The following is a 14,242-nucleotide window of genomic DNA, read 5'->3' as shown; positions in this document are numbered from 1 at the left end:
ACAAATGTTCATCAAATGAACAAATGAATGACAAGACAGCACCAAAACAACAAAAAAAAAAAAAAACCCAGTGCTGTCAAGTTGATCCCGACTCATAGCGACCCTATAGGACAGAGAACTGCCCCATAGAGTTCCCAAGGAGTGGCTGGTGGATTCGAACTGCTGACCCTTTGGTTAGCAGCCATAGCACTTAACCACTATGCCACCAGAGTTTCCATAAGACAGCACAGATGATAGGAAAAGATTGGCTGGTCTTGACTGAGTTTCAATTTCATGGGATAGATTGCCTGCAAGGAGATAAAAGTTTTTAGTTTTACTGATTTTAAACTAGAAAGCGTAAGTTTGCTTGTGGCTGAATCAGTGGGGGAGGCCCCGTTTTGGCATATCTGCTGGCTGTTGCCACATGCATTTCACCATTGGTGCTCTGTGGGTCATCAGAGTCCCTGTGGTGTCGGTGAGAAGCTGGGTCTCAAGGAGGTTGGAATTTCCCTCCAAGTGCTCCTGGAGCAGCGCCAGGCACACAGTAGCACCCAATCTTTGATGAGTGACCAAATGAGCACATCTGAAAGAAATAAATATCATTACACCAGAGGGTCAGCCCACTTCTGAAGCTAAATGAGAATGGCCCAGCCCACCAGCTCCCAGGCAGGACCACAGATGGACCAGACGTCCGGCTGGATGACAGCCAAAGGATGGAACGCTCCCACCCAGCAGAGGAGGGTGGGTGGGTAGATGTGATGTAGGAGAGATTCCAGGAAAAAGTGCTCTGTGTAAGACAGACTGGTGTAACGTCAGCCTGCTCATTGCCACCCCGGTGGGGATCAGTCCCTGGAGAACCAAGCAGTCCCTATGCAGTTGCCGCACAGATGGAGGCCGGGTCCAGGGACAGCTCCTCCCACTCCCAGGACCCTGTCCTAGTAGAGGCAGAACAGCGCTGACTGCCAGGGTGTGGTGCTTTCCACCCTGAGAGAGGCTGAGGCACTCAACTTGATCCTTAGAGAAAGCCCAGTTGTGGCCAGTGGAGAGCTCAGAGGTATCAAAGATTTGGGGGATGAGACCTCGTTACTTTTTCCCTAAATGGGGTATGATTATGTATGCTCAGCTTTATTGCAAAAAGAATTTGAGGCACCTAGTAAAAATCATGCCATAAAACAAGATTTTGAAATATTTAACAGGCAAATCTGATTGAAAGGGAAAGAAATGGACTACTTTGATGAGGCTAGAAGGAAAATGAATGTGTAGAAAGATATACCATACAAACCTGCATGTTTGCTAAAGGTGGGCACTCATTCAAGTTCTGAGCTTCCTAGACTCTTAGGCAAAGAGGGAAACAAGATTTCTAGAAGAGTTGGGGTCCATAAGATAAAGTATAGTGGTTCAGGGGCATCCCCATCTTTCTGGGCACTGAGGCTCCAGAGAAATTTCTCTGGGGCGTTGTCATCAGGAGGTGACTGAGTGATAGTATGACAACATGGCCCATGACATCCCTTGAGTAAACACCACAGGGAGTTTCCCATGGCTGATCCTTATCGTTGTTGTTTCTGTCTGTTGTTGAGTCAATTCTGACCCATGGCAACCCCAACCCCATGTGTGCTGAGTAGAACTGCTCCATAGGGGTTTCAATGCTGTGGCCTTTGGAAGCAGATCACCAAGCCTGTTTTCCAAGGTGCCTCTGGGTGGGTTCAAACTGCCAACCTTTCGGCAAGTAGTTGAGTGCTTAACTGTTGGTGCCGCCCAGGGACGAGCAGTCCTTGCAATAAATAGCCCATAACTGTAAGAGAATGTTTCTTAGAAAAAGTGATTCTATGGAGCCAAAGTATTGTAGTTGAGGTTCACAGCTTCCTAATGACCTGTTGTGAGATAAGTTACAAATGACTTGCAACAGCATTTTCCAACCTGTTCTACAAAACTTCACAGTTAAGTTCATAGAGTCTATGTCAATAAAATACATGCTAAAAAGACTAAACTTCTACCACTAAAAAAAATTGATGGGAGAAAAGAATATTAAACATATCTATGCAGTGAATGTAATCCACTAATCTTCTGTAAGGGGCAGTGGTGGTTCAGGGTTCCAGGCAGGAGACCCGGGGCCAGTGCGCCTCGGGAGCAGCCGCCACCCACCTGTCGGTGGAGGTTTGCGTGTTGCTATATGATGGTGAATGGTTTCAGCAGAGCTTCCAGACCAAGACAGCCTGGCGATCTACTTCCCAAAATCAGCCAGTGAAAAGCCTATGGATCACAATGATCTGATCCACAACCCATCATGGGAATGGTGCAAGACCAGGCAGTTTCATTCTGTCGTGCACGAGGTCACCGTGAGTCAGGGTCCAACTTGCCGGCAGCTAACAACAACCACAATCTTCCATAGTGGAGGATGCCAGGAAGTCTCATAGGAAATCTCCGACTTGGCCCAAAGGGCATGCACCCCACCCAGCACTGCATAATGCTGGCACTCACAACTTGTCCTTGTGCTGTGTTGTCTGTTCAGGGTTGCTGTTCTACATTATTTGCCCTTTTTTGGGGGAGGGGGGCGGGGAATGATATACTGTAAGGGACTGCATGTTTGCAAAAGGTGATCTTTTATGCAGTCCCTATCTTATATTAATCATGAATCAAATTTTTATCATTCCTTTGCAGCAGTGAGTTTGTCTGTGAGGCCATTGTTTATTGTCTGCTTTCGTCCAATCATGTACAGTATCTCATGGTGTTCTGTCAGCTTATTGCAATGTGGATAGCGTTCTGTGATCAGATCGGTTTGGGAACTGCTGATCCAGGAGCATGGCTCGATTGCAGGTCCTGGTCCTTCAGTGAAGCAGTGTTCTGTGATCGGCACAGCCAGAGAGTTGAAAGTTATGTCCTCGGGCAGATGCCAGTCAGGGACACATCTAGATATGTCCAAAATACCCTGCACAGACCATTGGGTGAGAATTCTCTTATGAAAACTGGGATATCTACCAGGACCCTGGCCCAGAAGATGCCAGCTGTAGCTCCCATTTCCTCATGGAACGGGGCAAAGGGGTTGCTGCCAGGCCAGTGTCTCTATATATGGAAGGACGTCACACAGAGGACGTTCTTCATTTCCAGAGAACTTATGAAAAACAATTGCATTGCTGGATAGTAATTACTGCAAACATTTATTTGGTGGTTATTATGTGCCAGGCACTGTGCTAAGCCATGTGCATACCTCTTTCACTTAATCCCCTCCAAGAAACTTGTAAGATAGATATTATTGTTATTATCCTCTTTTTGCAGATGAGAAACAGAGCCACAGAGGTTAAGAAAAATTTCTCGATAAAGTTAAGAGTTGAGCTGGCAACACTATTTCACCAGGTTATAATCCTAAAGCTATCTGTAGCCTTCTGATTCTAGAATATTCTTGCAGACTTTAGGGTAGCTGGAGTTTAACTGGAGCACTCGTGGTGCAGTGGCTAAGTGTTTGGCTGCTAACCAAATGTCAGCAGTTTGAATCTACCAGCTACTCCGTGGAAACTGTATGTGCCAGTTCTACTCTGTCCCATAGGGTCGCTATGAGTCAGAATCAACTCAACAGCAACGGGTCTGTTTTAGTTTGGAGTTTAATCAACTGTGAGTTTGGGCAGAGGGAGGTAAACAGATCCATTCATGGATTTTTCTTTTCTCTTTCAGCCTGCGAAGATGGATACAGGCTTGAAAATGAAACCTGTATGAGGTAAGGCTCCGTGTTCATTTATTCTGATGAATTTGTTGCACACCTTACCTCAAAATTACTTAGGTAAATTGCCTTATTTCTTTTGAGATTTGAAACTAATTCTTTTTCTTTTTTTTTTTTGACTTGCAGTTGCCCGTTCGGCCTTGGTGGTCTCAACTGTGGAAACCGTAAGTATACAAAATTCTAGAGCCCCCTCAGGCCAGGGCTTGGGCCCATCATTAACGCATGGGATGTTAGCCCTCTCTCATTTCCCTCAGTTCACATCCTCTGCCTTCTCAGGTCATGCACTAGGTGGTACGGAGAGAACAAAGCTCAATGACTTGATTGGTGCTCTTTAGGGGCTCAGGGTAGGGGAGATAAACACATTCCTAAGGAACCAGACTGCGCTAATGCCCTCCTGAGTGTTAATACAATAAGTAAGGTGTGAGGTGTGAGGCAGGGACCATGCCCAGAGGAGAGTGGAAGAACATCAGTAAATGGCTCTTGGAGATTTTTAGGAGGTTTCGAAGACTTTGCTGGCAGGTATGGAGAGAAGAAAACCCAGCTAGAGGGAGCAAGTTAAACAAAGGTCTTGAGGGAGGTATGAACCTGTGGAGTTCTGGGGACAATGAATGAATGGGTGTGGCTGGAGTATAGAATGAAGGAAAAGGGGGAAATGAAGGATTAGGTTGGTGAAGTATATGGGGACCAAACTGTAGGAGGTTTTCAGGCTGAGTGGTTTAGACACTAACCACTGGGGAGTGTTACAGCAGGAAAACAGTTTGATCAAGGAAATCAAGTTGGGTTGCCAAGAGGAGGATAGACTAGACAGAGGAGACCATGAAGACAATTTATACTGGTTGCCATCGAGTTGACTGTGCCCCATAGGGTATTCAGTGGCTGATTTTCAGAAGTAGATTGCCAGGCCCTTCTTCAAGGTGCCTCTGGTGGGCTCTGAACCTTTGGGTTAGCAGCTGAGTACGTTAACCATCTGCACCACCCAGGGACTCCTAGGGGCAGTTTAGAGACTTCCAGTATAGTCATGGCCAGGAGTCAGGGCTAGAGACGGACTTAGGTGTCATCTGCTCCATTACGGCTTCTGAAGGACAAGAGAGAGAATGCAAAGAAGTCCGAGAGTGTTGGTGGTGACTGCTCAGATAGTGTGTTTCACAACCTAATTCAGTTGTTTGAGAAAATAGTTGTGATTCATTTAAGATTATTTTCACTAACATTTTCTTGCATTGAGACCTTAGAAATTGAAATCACCTTCAAAAATATGAAAGAAATATTTTGGAATAATACCTCAGTACTTTATTTTAGGGTAGCTTTGTAATCCCTGGTGGTGCAGTGGTTGAGAGTTTGGCTGCTAACCAAAAGGTCAGCAGTTTGAATCCACCAGCTGCTCCTTGGAAACCCTATGGGGCAGTTCTATTCTGTCCTATAGGGTCGATATGAGTTGGAATTGACTTGACAGCAATGGATTTTTTGTTGTTGTTATTGAAGAATGTGCCAATATTAAATATCCCATGTTTACTGGACCAAGACTAGACATGATTTGACTTAATATGTATAAAAGCTCTCAGTTTCTGTTCCCTAGCAGTAGACCTTACATTTTATTTTATGCCCTCAAATGCTATTAGCTTTGTTCATAAAGCTTTCCTATCAGCAAATTTCATTATTGGATTGAACTTCCTTTGAACATAAAAAATGAATAAAATAAATCCAGTGTCCTAGTTGACAACTTTTTTTGCAGCACTTTTTATTTGTAGAATTTATGCAGGTTCGAAACTTTATAATCAATTTAGTTTATGTTTATTTTTTCCAAGAATATTTTGGGTGACCCTTCATCAAATACTTCAGTAAAATTCACTAATTTTGTGATACTGAATACTGAATAAAAGCCATGAATTTAATTGGCACAATCTTTTCTTTAAAACATGTATTATTTTTTTCCTTGATGCTGCTGCTTCTACATTTTGAGACATTCCTTCTCTCCTATGATTTATTTTGCTAACAATTTCTGTTTGGAGAGTCATACTGTGTGTGTGTGTGTGTGTGTGTGTTTTAGGGGAAAGTTTACAGCGCAAATTGGTTTCTCATTCAAAATATATACACAAATTGTTTTGTGATGTTGTTTACGATCCTCACAATATGTCATCATGCACTCTCTCCCTTTCCCTTTACACCCTGGGTTCCATGTGCCCGTTCATCCAGTTTTCCTGTCCCTTCCTGCCTTCCCGTCTTTGCTTTTGGGCATGTGTTGCCCATTTGGTCTCATAAACTTGATTGAACTAAGAAGCACGTTCCTCACAGGTGTTATGTTATATAGGCCTGTCTTTGGCTGAAAGGTGGGCTTTGGACATGGCTTCAATTCTGAGTTAGCTGGCTGTCTAGGGGCCATAGTCTTGGGGGTTCCTCCACTCTCTGTCAGACCAGTAAGTCTGATCTGTGCTTTTGTGAATTTGAATTTTGTTCTACATTTTTCTCCCACTGTGCCCAGGACCCTCTATCGTGATCCCTGTCAGGTTGGTAGGGAGTGGTGGTGGTAGCCAGGCGCCATTTAGTTCTTCTACACTCAGGCCTGGTGGAGAGTCATACTTTTAAAAGGTGCCTTTTGAACAGCTTTCTTAATGCTTTGTCTTAAATTATCTCAATCAGTTGTATATATTCTTAGGATGATGTGTTGCTATCTGGACTTGGGGTGTTTCTATTGCTACCCAGGTTATAAATTTATATGCATTTGAATTTTAAAGGGATTTTAGCCAGCAGTTGGTCTTTATGTCTTCTAATTGCTCCTCCTCCTACATCTGAGGTTCAGGTTCCCAGCCACCCTCAGGCATCAGTGACATGACTTTGGAAGGCATGACACTGGAAAGAAACAGAACAGGTATCTGGGTACAAACCAAAACCTGTTGCCGTTTAGTCAGTTCTGACTCATCAGTGATCCTAAAGGACAGAGTAGAACTGCCCCATAGGGCTTCCCAAGCTGTAATCTTTACAGAAGTAGACTGCCACCTTTCTCCCCCAGAGCGGCTGGCGGGTTCGAACCACTGACGTTTCGGTTAGCAGCCAAGCACTTTACCACTGTGCCTGAGTACAGACCTGTTGTGAAACTCTCCCATTGTCCCCAGCTGGAGAAGCAGGAAGCCACCTTCAGGCCAGAGGCTAGGGATTCGGAATTACATGTATATTTACGACCCCCGATGAGCGTGGTCATTTGGTTCATCCTGACCACAAAGTAGACAGCCTAAGACTTGGAAAGGTCACCTAGAAGCAATGTATTCAAGAAGTCATACTGAATAGAGAGGAAGGAGCCCACAGAATTAATGTTTACTAAAAAAAAAAAAAAGTAGTAACCTGAGGCCACTTACTGGTTGAGTAAACAACCCTATATACCCTTTAATAGCCCCTATAGCACTAAAAAATATATATATATTTTTTTTATAGCACTGTTATATTATTATTTAAGGACGTCACGGTGCCATAAAACCATATAAACACAGACATTTGTTACGACGGACCAAGTCGTTCATATACATTAAATGATTTTCAGTGTACTCAGCTTCATAAGGCAAGGAAGTATATCATAACTTAGATTTTTTAAAAGTCAAAAGGTGGTCAAGATGATTTTTTTTAATGTCAGTGCTTAAAAGGGTAAGCTTCAGTTACTTGGCAATTTAGCTAGATGGCAATAAATGGCCTTTTCTAAAAATCACTCTTTAGCCAAGCCAGTTTCTCTCTCAACTGGGTTCAGAGCCTTTGTGTTCAGGAAGATATCTGTGCTTTCAAGGGGCTGTCCTGAGGTACAGAATTGCATTTATTCATTTTTTCCCAAGACTCTGATTCCTCACTCAAAACCGGAAGTGACCCACAGAGAGCCCTGAAACTGACCAGAGAACGGAGTAGCCTGCACACAGAAATAGACTAAAAAAACCCAGAGCTTTTCAACATGGAAAAAGAAGGCTAAGTAATTAGGCAAAAAAAAAAAATCAGATATTTTAGACTTGCTCATCAAATGCTGGAATACGAAACCGAAGTGGTATCATTGTCTTATAGAAGAAATGGTTTCAGGGCTAAGAGCAATGATTCCACCCAGAGCATAAGTCAGCAGGCCTTGTCTTAAGACATTAAGTATTAAAAACAAAGGAGCTTAGATACTTTCATGAAGGGTGGATTAAGAAGAAGGAAGAAGGTTCAAGGTTCAAGGTACTGCAGAGTTGCATCAGACTGTAAGAAACGCACTTGGATCCAATCCCACGTGGATGGCAGAGAGAGAGGGTGTCAGACAAGGTCTCCTGAGGGTGCCAGCATTTACTGGAAAATGCTTCATATTTTTCAGTGAATGGGTGACCCAGAAATGGAAAACGAGTTTATAAAGGGTTGAAAGAAAAGGGAATGACCCACAGGGGATTGTTCTAAGTGGCTGTCTCAGTCATCTAGTGCTGCTATAACAGAAATACCACAGTGGATGGCTTTAACAAAGAGAAATTTATTTTCTCACGGTCTGGTAGGTTACAAGTCCAAATTCAGGGTGTCAGCTCCAGGGGAAGTCTTTCTCTCTCTATCGGCTCTGGAGGAAGATTCCTTGTCATCAGTCATCCCCTGGTCGAAGAGCTTCTCAGGCGCAGGGACCTTCGGTCCAAAGGACGTGCTCTGCTCCTAGGGCTGCTTTTTTGGTAGTTTGATGTCCCCACTCACTGCTTGCTTCCCTTTCCTTTTACCTATTGAGATAAAAGATGGTACCGGCCATACCCCAGGGAAACTCCCTTTACCTTGGATCAGGGAGGTGACCTGAGTAAGGGTGGTGTTACAGTCCCACCCTAATCCTCTCAACATAAAATTACAATCACAAAATGGAGGATGACCACACAATACTGGGAATCATGGCCTAACCAAGTTGATACATTTTTGGGGGGACATGATTCAATCCATGACAGTGGCATTCACTTTTTTTTTTTTTTTGGTCAGTGGTAATTAAATCCTATATTTACCTGAAGGTGATATACCACTACATTCATTGACAATTCTGTAAGTGCTTATGTCGGGAAGAAGATAAATCTCCATTATGTTTGTGGAGTCCTGGAAGTAGCTAGAATTTCTCTCTGATCCCTGAGACTTCTTTTTTCCTCCCTATTTGTCCAATCTGGGTCCCTGGGTGATGCAAACAGTTAACACACTCAGCTGCTAACCAAAAGTTTGAACATTTGAGTCCACCCAGAGGCACCTCGGAAGAAAGGCCTGGTGATCTATGAAAAATCAGCCACTGAAAACCCTATGGAGCACAGTTCTGCTCTGATGCACATGGGAGCACTATGAGTCAGAATCAACTCCATTATCATCATGATGCCTAGCAGATGGTAGACTCCTGTCTGGATGGGTAGCTCCCTGCCACCCTATGCAATTGGCAGTTTATCATTAAGGTGCAGTGACTTTTTTTAACTCTCTGGTAGTGTGGTGAATATCATTTACGATTTTGGTGTCTGCATCAGGGCTTCAAACCAGTTCATTCTGGTTCATCTTATTAAAATGTAACAAGATCCCCAGGTGATTGGAAAACCATATGGTGCATTCTTAAAAAGCTAGAAATAGAAATAGCATATGATCCAGCAATCCCACTCCTAGGAATATATCTTAGAGAAATAAGAGCCGTCATACAAACAGACGCATGCACACACATGTTCATTGCAGTATTATGCCCAATAGCAGAAAGACGGAAACAACCTAAGTGCCCATTAACAGGTGAATGGATAAACAAACTATGGTGCATACACACAGTGGAATACTGTGCAATGTTAAGGGGCAATGATGAACCTGCAAAACGTCTCACAACGTGGATGAATCACTCCTCATTCCTCATAAAGAATATCCTTCAAACTGGAAAGGGTAGGACAAATTCTTCTCTCAAGACTTTTAACTCCTGAGTAAATTTGAACCTGATTAGACTCCCGTGCATGTACGCCTGGCCTAGGTAAGGCCACCCACACCGGGCCAGCTCAGGTTTGCACTTGTCTTACCACCGGTCTTTTCTTTCCATGGGAAATATGTCTCTGTTTGTACCCTGTATTCCAACAATTCTGTCCTCTTATACCATTGGTCAAATGGCCTCAGAATTCTTTTACAAACTTGTTGTCGGAGATGCTCCTGTCTTCCCTGGCCCCTCCACCCTTTTCTTCTAACCAATCAATTCAGTTGCCATCAAGTCGACTCCAACTCATGCCAACTCCATGTATATCAGAGTAGAACTGTGCTCTATGGGATTTTTCGAAAGTAGATTGCCAGGCCTTTCTTCCAAGGTGCCTCTGGGTAGACTAGAACCTCCATGTTTTGGTTAGCAGCCGAGTATGTTAACCAATTGCACCACCTATGGGCACCCTCCACCTTTGCTTGGATTTTATGTTGACTCTTCCTCAGTTTTATAATCTTCCCCATGACATCTTAGTATACTTTACCTCCTTTTTTTTTTAAATAAGTTCTTTTTTTTTGTAACATAAAACAACACATATGCATTGTTCCCTTTTTTAACCCCAAATTAATTAGAAAATGGATTTAAAAGAAGAAAACTGAGGTAAAGAATTTCATCACCCATTAAAAAATCATTGCTAATACACTCGTAGATAACTTGAACACTACATGGGGTCTGAGGTGCCCTAGTGGCACAGTGGTTAAAGCACTCAGCTGCGAACCAAAAGATCAGCAGTTCAAACCCCCCCCCCCCCCCGGGGAGAAAGATATGGCAGCCTGCTTTCATAAAGATTTACAGCCTCGGAAACCCTGGGGGGGCAGCTCTGTTCTGTCCTGTGGGGTCACTGAGAGTTGGCATTGATCTGTGGGCTGTGGGTTTTTGGTAAGTGTGGTCTGTGGGACAGCAGCATCAGCACCGCCAAGGAGCTTGTTGGAAATGCAGAATCTCAGGCCTCCCCACTCCAGACCTACTGAATCAAAAGCTGAATTTTAACCAAACCCATAGATTTGGTTGATATGCAGATTTGTACACATATTAAGTTTTGAGAAGCACTGGCATATATTGTTCTAAGAATATGTATGGGAATATGTTTTAGGTAGAAATTAGATCTTGGATCTCACTGAAGGTTAGGTTTTGTCACCTGTTTTTAACCTAATAAACTATGGAATGTTGTCATTTACATAATTTTATAATGGCACTTTCGATAGCTTTATGGACTTACTCTATGGATATGCCATGATATGCCATTCCCCTCTATGGAATGTTGTCATTTACATAATTTTATAATGTCACTTTCGATAGCTTTATGGACTTACTCTATGGATATGCCATGATATGCCATTCCCCTCTTACTACCTTTTAAAAAGCTCTTATATTGCCATCCTCTAAGCCATTCATCTCTTTTATGGTTATTGTTACTTTGTGATTATAGAACTCATAATTTTTCTAGGTTACCTTTTCCTGGCCTTAGACACATTTAACCATCCCTCTTTCATATTTACAATATGCCCTTTTTGTAGGTCGTCCTTTCCATTTAAAAGTTCTGTGTCTCTTCAGTGGGGACTCCTTCCCCACCAGCCTTCCAGCACAGCCAGAGAGAATTCAGAGCCTCCCCCTTCCCCCATTTATGTTCCTCTATCTCCTCTCCCAGTAAAACACCAATGCTCTCCTTCACAGTAATTCTACAGTGTCTTCCCACCCCAGCCGACAGCCTCACGGCAGGTGTATAAAGTATCCATTAATTGGGTTTGCCCCGTTGTTACATTCAGGCTATAAAAAGATTCGCATCAGTGAAAATGCTGTGTGTTGGCAAGAGTTGCTCAACAAACACACAGGAAGGCTGCACTAAGCAGTGTAAGAGGAAGGACTGACAATTAGTTATCCAGACATCAGCTGCACATGTCATTCAACTGAAAGCAAACATCTCATTCAGTTTCGATTGGCCTCATTTTACCTCAGAATGGAAAGGAAGTAGAGGTTAGGGAGAGAGGATGCTATTACGTATCTAATCTTTCTACTAGGAGGAACTGAGACAGAAGGGGTGGAAACTTCTAGAGAAAATGATGGAGTCATCTGGGAAGTTGTCCCGGTGGAGGGAGGCAGGCACTGGGTACGGTCACAAACAGCCTGCAGCCTTAAGAAAGGCAAATTTCAAAAGAAAGAGAAAATAACAATGCTGTGAGCAGAGACCCTAAAGAAAAGATGATGCAAGAGCTATAGAAAGACTGAAAAGGCTCTTTCCTGTGTAATCTACATGGTGCTACCCAAAGACTGGTCTCCATGCTGGCAGCATCACCATCACCTGGAAGGTTACCAGAAGTGCAGCTTCCTGGTTCCCAGCCCAGATCTATTGAACCAAATCTCTTGGGATCAGGAATCTGGGTTTTAACAAGCCTTTCACAACATTTGGATGCACACAAAAGCTTAAGACAGACTTTCGAACTAGTTCTTCCTGGTTCAGTCACGGCCGAGGAAGCGACGCCAGAACAGACCTGAATTTTTTAAAATTTGGAGGTGACCCAGAATCATAAGAATGGGAAGAATTACAGGTCAAAGCCCCGCAAGAAACTTAAGCTCCCTTTTAGAAAATCAGGACAGAGTACTCGCTACATGGCAGCCAAATTTCTTGCCTGTCAGATTCTGTGCAGAGTCGGAATCAGCGGTGCCTGTCTCAAAGATGGCGGCCAACTATGCCACTTTAAACATGTGTCGCTCTCCTCAGTCCTGGAAGTCATCCAGTCGCATGTATCAGGCTTCTGAAAGGGCCCACTACACCTCTTGCGAGTCTGATTCCAGGGCTTCAACTCATAATTTTTCCTGTTCCAGATATGGTTCCGTATCACCCAGATTTGAAAAATTCAAGTCTCTTCTAGTTTCTCTTCATCAGCCATGACTTCGAAGCCTTGGTTTCAGAAACACTAGTTTACACCAGTGCTCCTCAAAGTGTGGCTTGTGAACCATCAGTTACCAGACCATGAGGAGAATGCAAAAATTGAGAGTAAACATTTAGAAATGTTTCTAATTTGATATGGCCATAATATCCAATTATGGAATTCTTTAAAAATCTTGACTGTGTTTTACAAAATATCAATCTACAATAGATTGGAAATTTACAACAAACAGCTCAAAAATCCTCAAAACTTTTACTTGACTACAGATAGTTTGAGAAGCACTGGTCTATACCATTTCTATCTCTTTTTAGACAAAACTGCTTGTGAAATTTCCAAGAGCCACTTACAAGGGTCACTTTCAAAACAGGTGTTCACTTGTTTCATTGGACGTGAAAACTCATGAACTTGGTGTGCAGGGATAAGCCGGTACTAGACCCTACAGGGTCATGAAGGGTCCTGCTGAGGGATTTGGTCTTATCTAAGACCAAAGGGAAGCCACTGAACATTTTTTCAATAGGAAAACGGTACAATCAGATTTGCATTTTGAAAAGAGTAGGCAAGACTGGGTAAAGGGAGAAAGCCGGGAGGCCATTGCAGTTGTCCAGACTAGAGATGACGGTGGTTTAGATAAGGAGATGAAGAAAAATGTATAAATTCCAGAGATTTATCTTTTATCTTAAAAGTGCATCTTGAATATATGTAAGGATGCGAGAGAATTACCTCGTTCTACTTTCTTTAAGGACCCCTGGTGCCACAGTGGTTAAGCACTCAGCTGCTAACCAAAAGGTTGGTGGTTCAAAACCCACCAGCCACTCTGTGAGAGAAAGATGTGGCAGTCCCCTTCCATAAAGATTACAGCCTTGGAAACCCTATGGGGCAGTTTTTTGTTTGTAATTGTGCTTTAGATAAAGGTTTATAGAGCAAATTAGTTTCTCATGAAATAATTAATACACATATTGTTTTATGACATTGGTTGCTAACACCACGACGTGTCAACACTCTCCCCTTCTCGACCTTGGATTCCCCATTACCAGGTTTTCTGTCCCCTCCTTCGTCTTGTCCTTGTCCCTGGGTTGGTGTACTCATTTAGTCTCGTTTGTTTTATGGACCTGTCTAATCTTTGGCAGATGAGTGAACCTCAGGAGTGACTTCGGTACTGAGTTAAAGGGTGTCCAGGGGCCATACTCTCAAAGTTTCTTCAGTCTTTGTCAGACCAGTAAGTCTGGTCTTTTTTTGTGAATTAGAATTTTGTTCTCTATTTTGCTCCAGCTCTGTCTGGGATCCTCTGTTGTGATCCCTGTCAGAGCAGTCAGTGGTGGTAGCCGGGCACCATCTAGTTCTGCTAGACTCAGTCTGATGGAGGCTGTGGTAGTTGGCATCCATTAGTCCTTTGGACTAATCTTTCCCTTGTGTCTTTGGTTTTCTTCATTCTCCCTTGCTCTAGACATGGTGGAACTATTGGGGAATCTTAGATGGCTGCTCACTCACCAAAGTAGGATGTAGAACATTTTCTTTGTAAACTATATTATAGTAATTAAGCTAGATGTTCCCCAAGACCATGGTCACCTATGGGGCAGTTTTACCCTGTCCTGTAGGGTCACTATGAGTCAGAATCAACTTGATGGCAACAAGGTACTTTCTTTGGCTTTGTTTCCTGTATATCTTAATACTGGTGGTTTTTCATAACAATCAGGTTTCTATGCTATCTGTTTAAATGAAAGG

The 14,242-nt window shown here is 43.1% G+C and overlaps 1 protein-coding gene across 2 annotated transcripts in view; it reads left to right on the top strand.

Annotated features, from left to right (window-relative positions):
• Positions 1-14,242, top strand: part of HEG1 (heart development protein with EGF like domains 1) — a 107,674-nt gene that overhangs the window by 80,892 nt on the left and 12,540 nt on the right. For both annotated transcript variants that reach the window (XM_049878778.1, XM_049878789.1), the window contains exons 14-15: positions 3,646-3,688; positions 3,818-3,855. In XM_049878778.1, the coding sequence (XP_049734735.1) occupies positions 3,646-3,688; positions 3,818-3,855 (81 nt within the window). The remainder of the gene's footprint in view (positions 1-3,645; positions 3,689-3,817; positions 3,856-14,242) is intronic.

The sequence above is a fragment of the Elephas maximus genome, chromosome 1, assembly GCF_024166365.1.
Source record: "Elephas maximus indicus isolate mEleMax1 chromosome 1, mEleMax1 primary haplotype, whole genome shotgun sequence".
Classification (NCBI taxonomy): domain Eukaryota; kingdom Metazoa; phylum Chordata; class Mammalia; order Proboscidea; family Elephantidae; genus Elephas; species Elephas maximus.
Note: the sequence above shows the minus strand (reverse complement) of the source record. Positions and strands in the feature narration are given on the sequence as shown.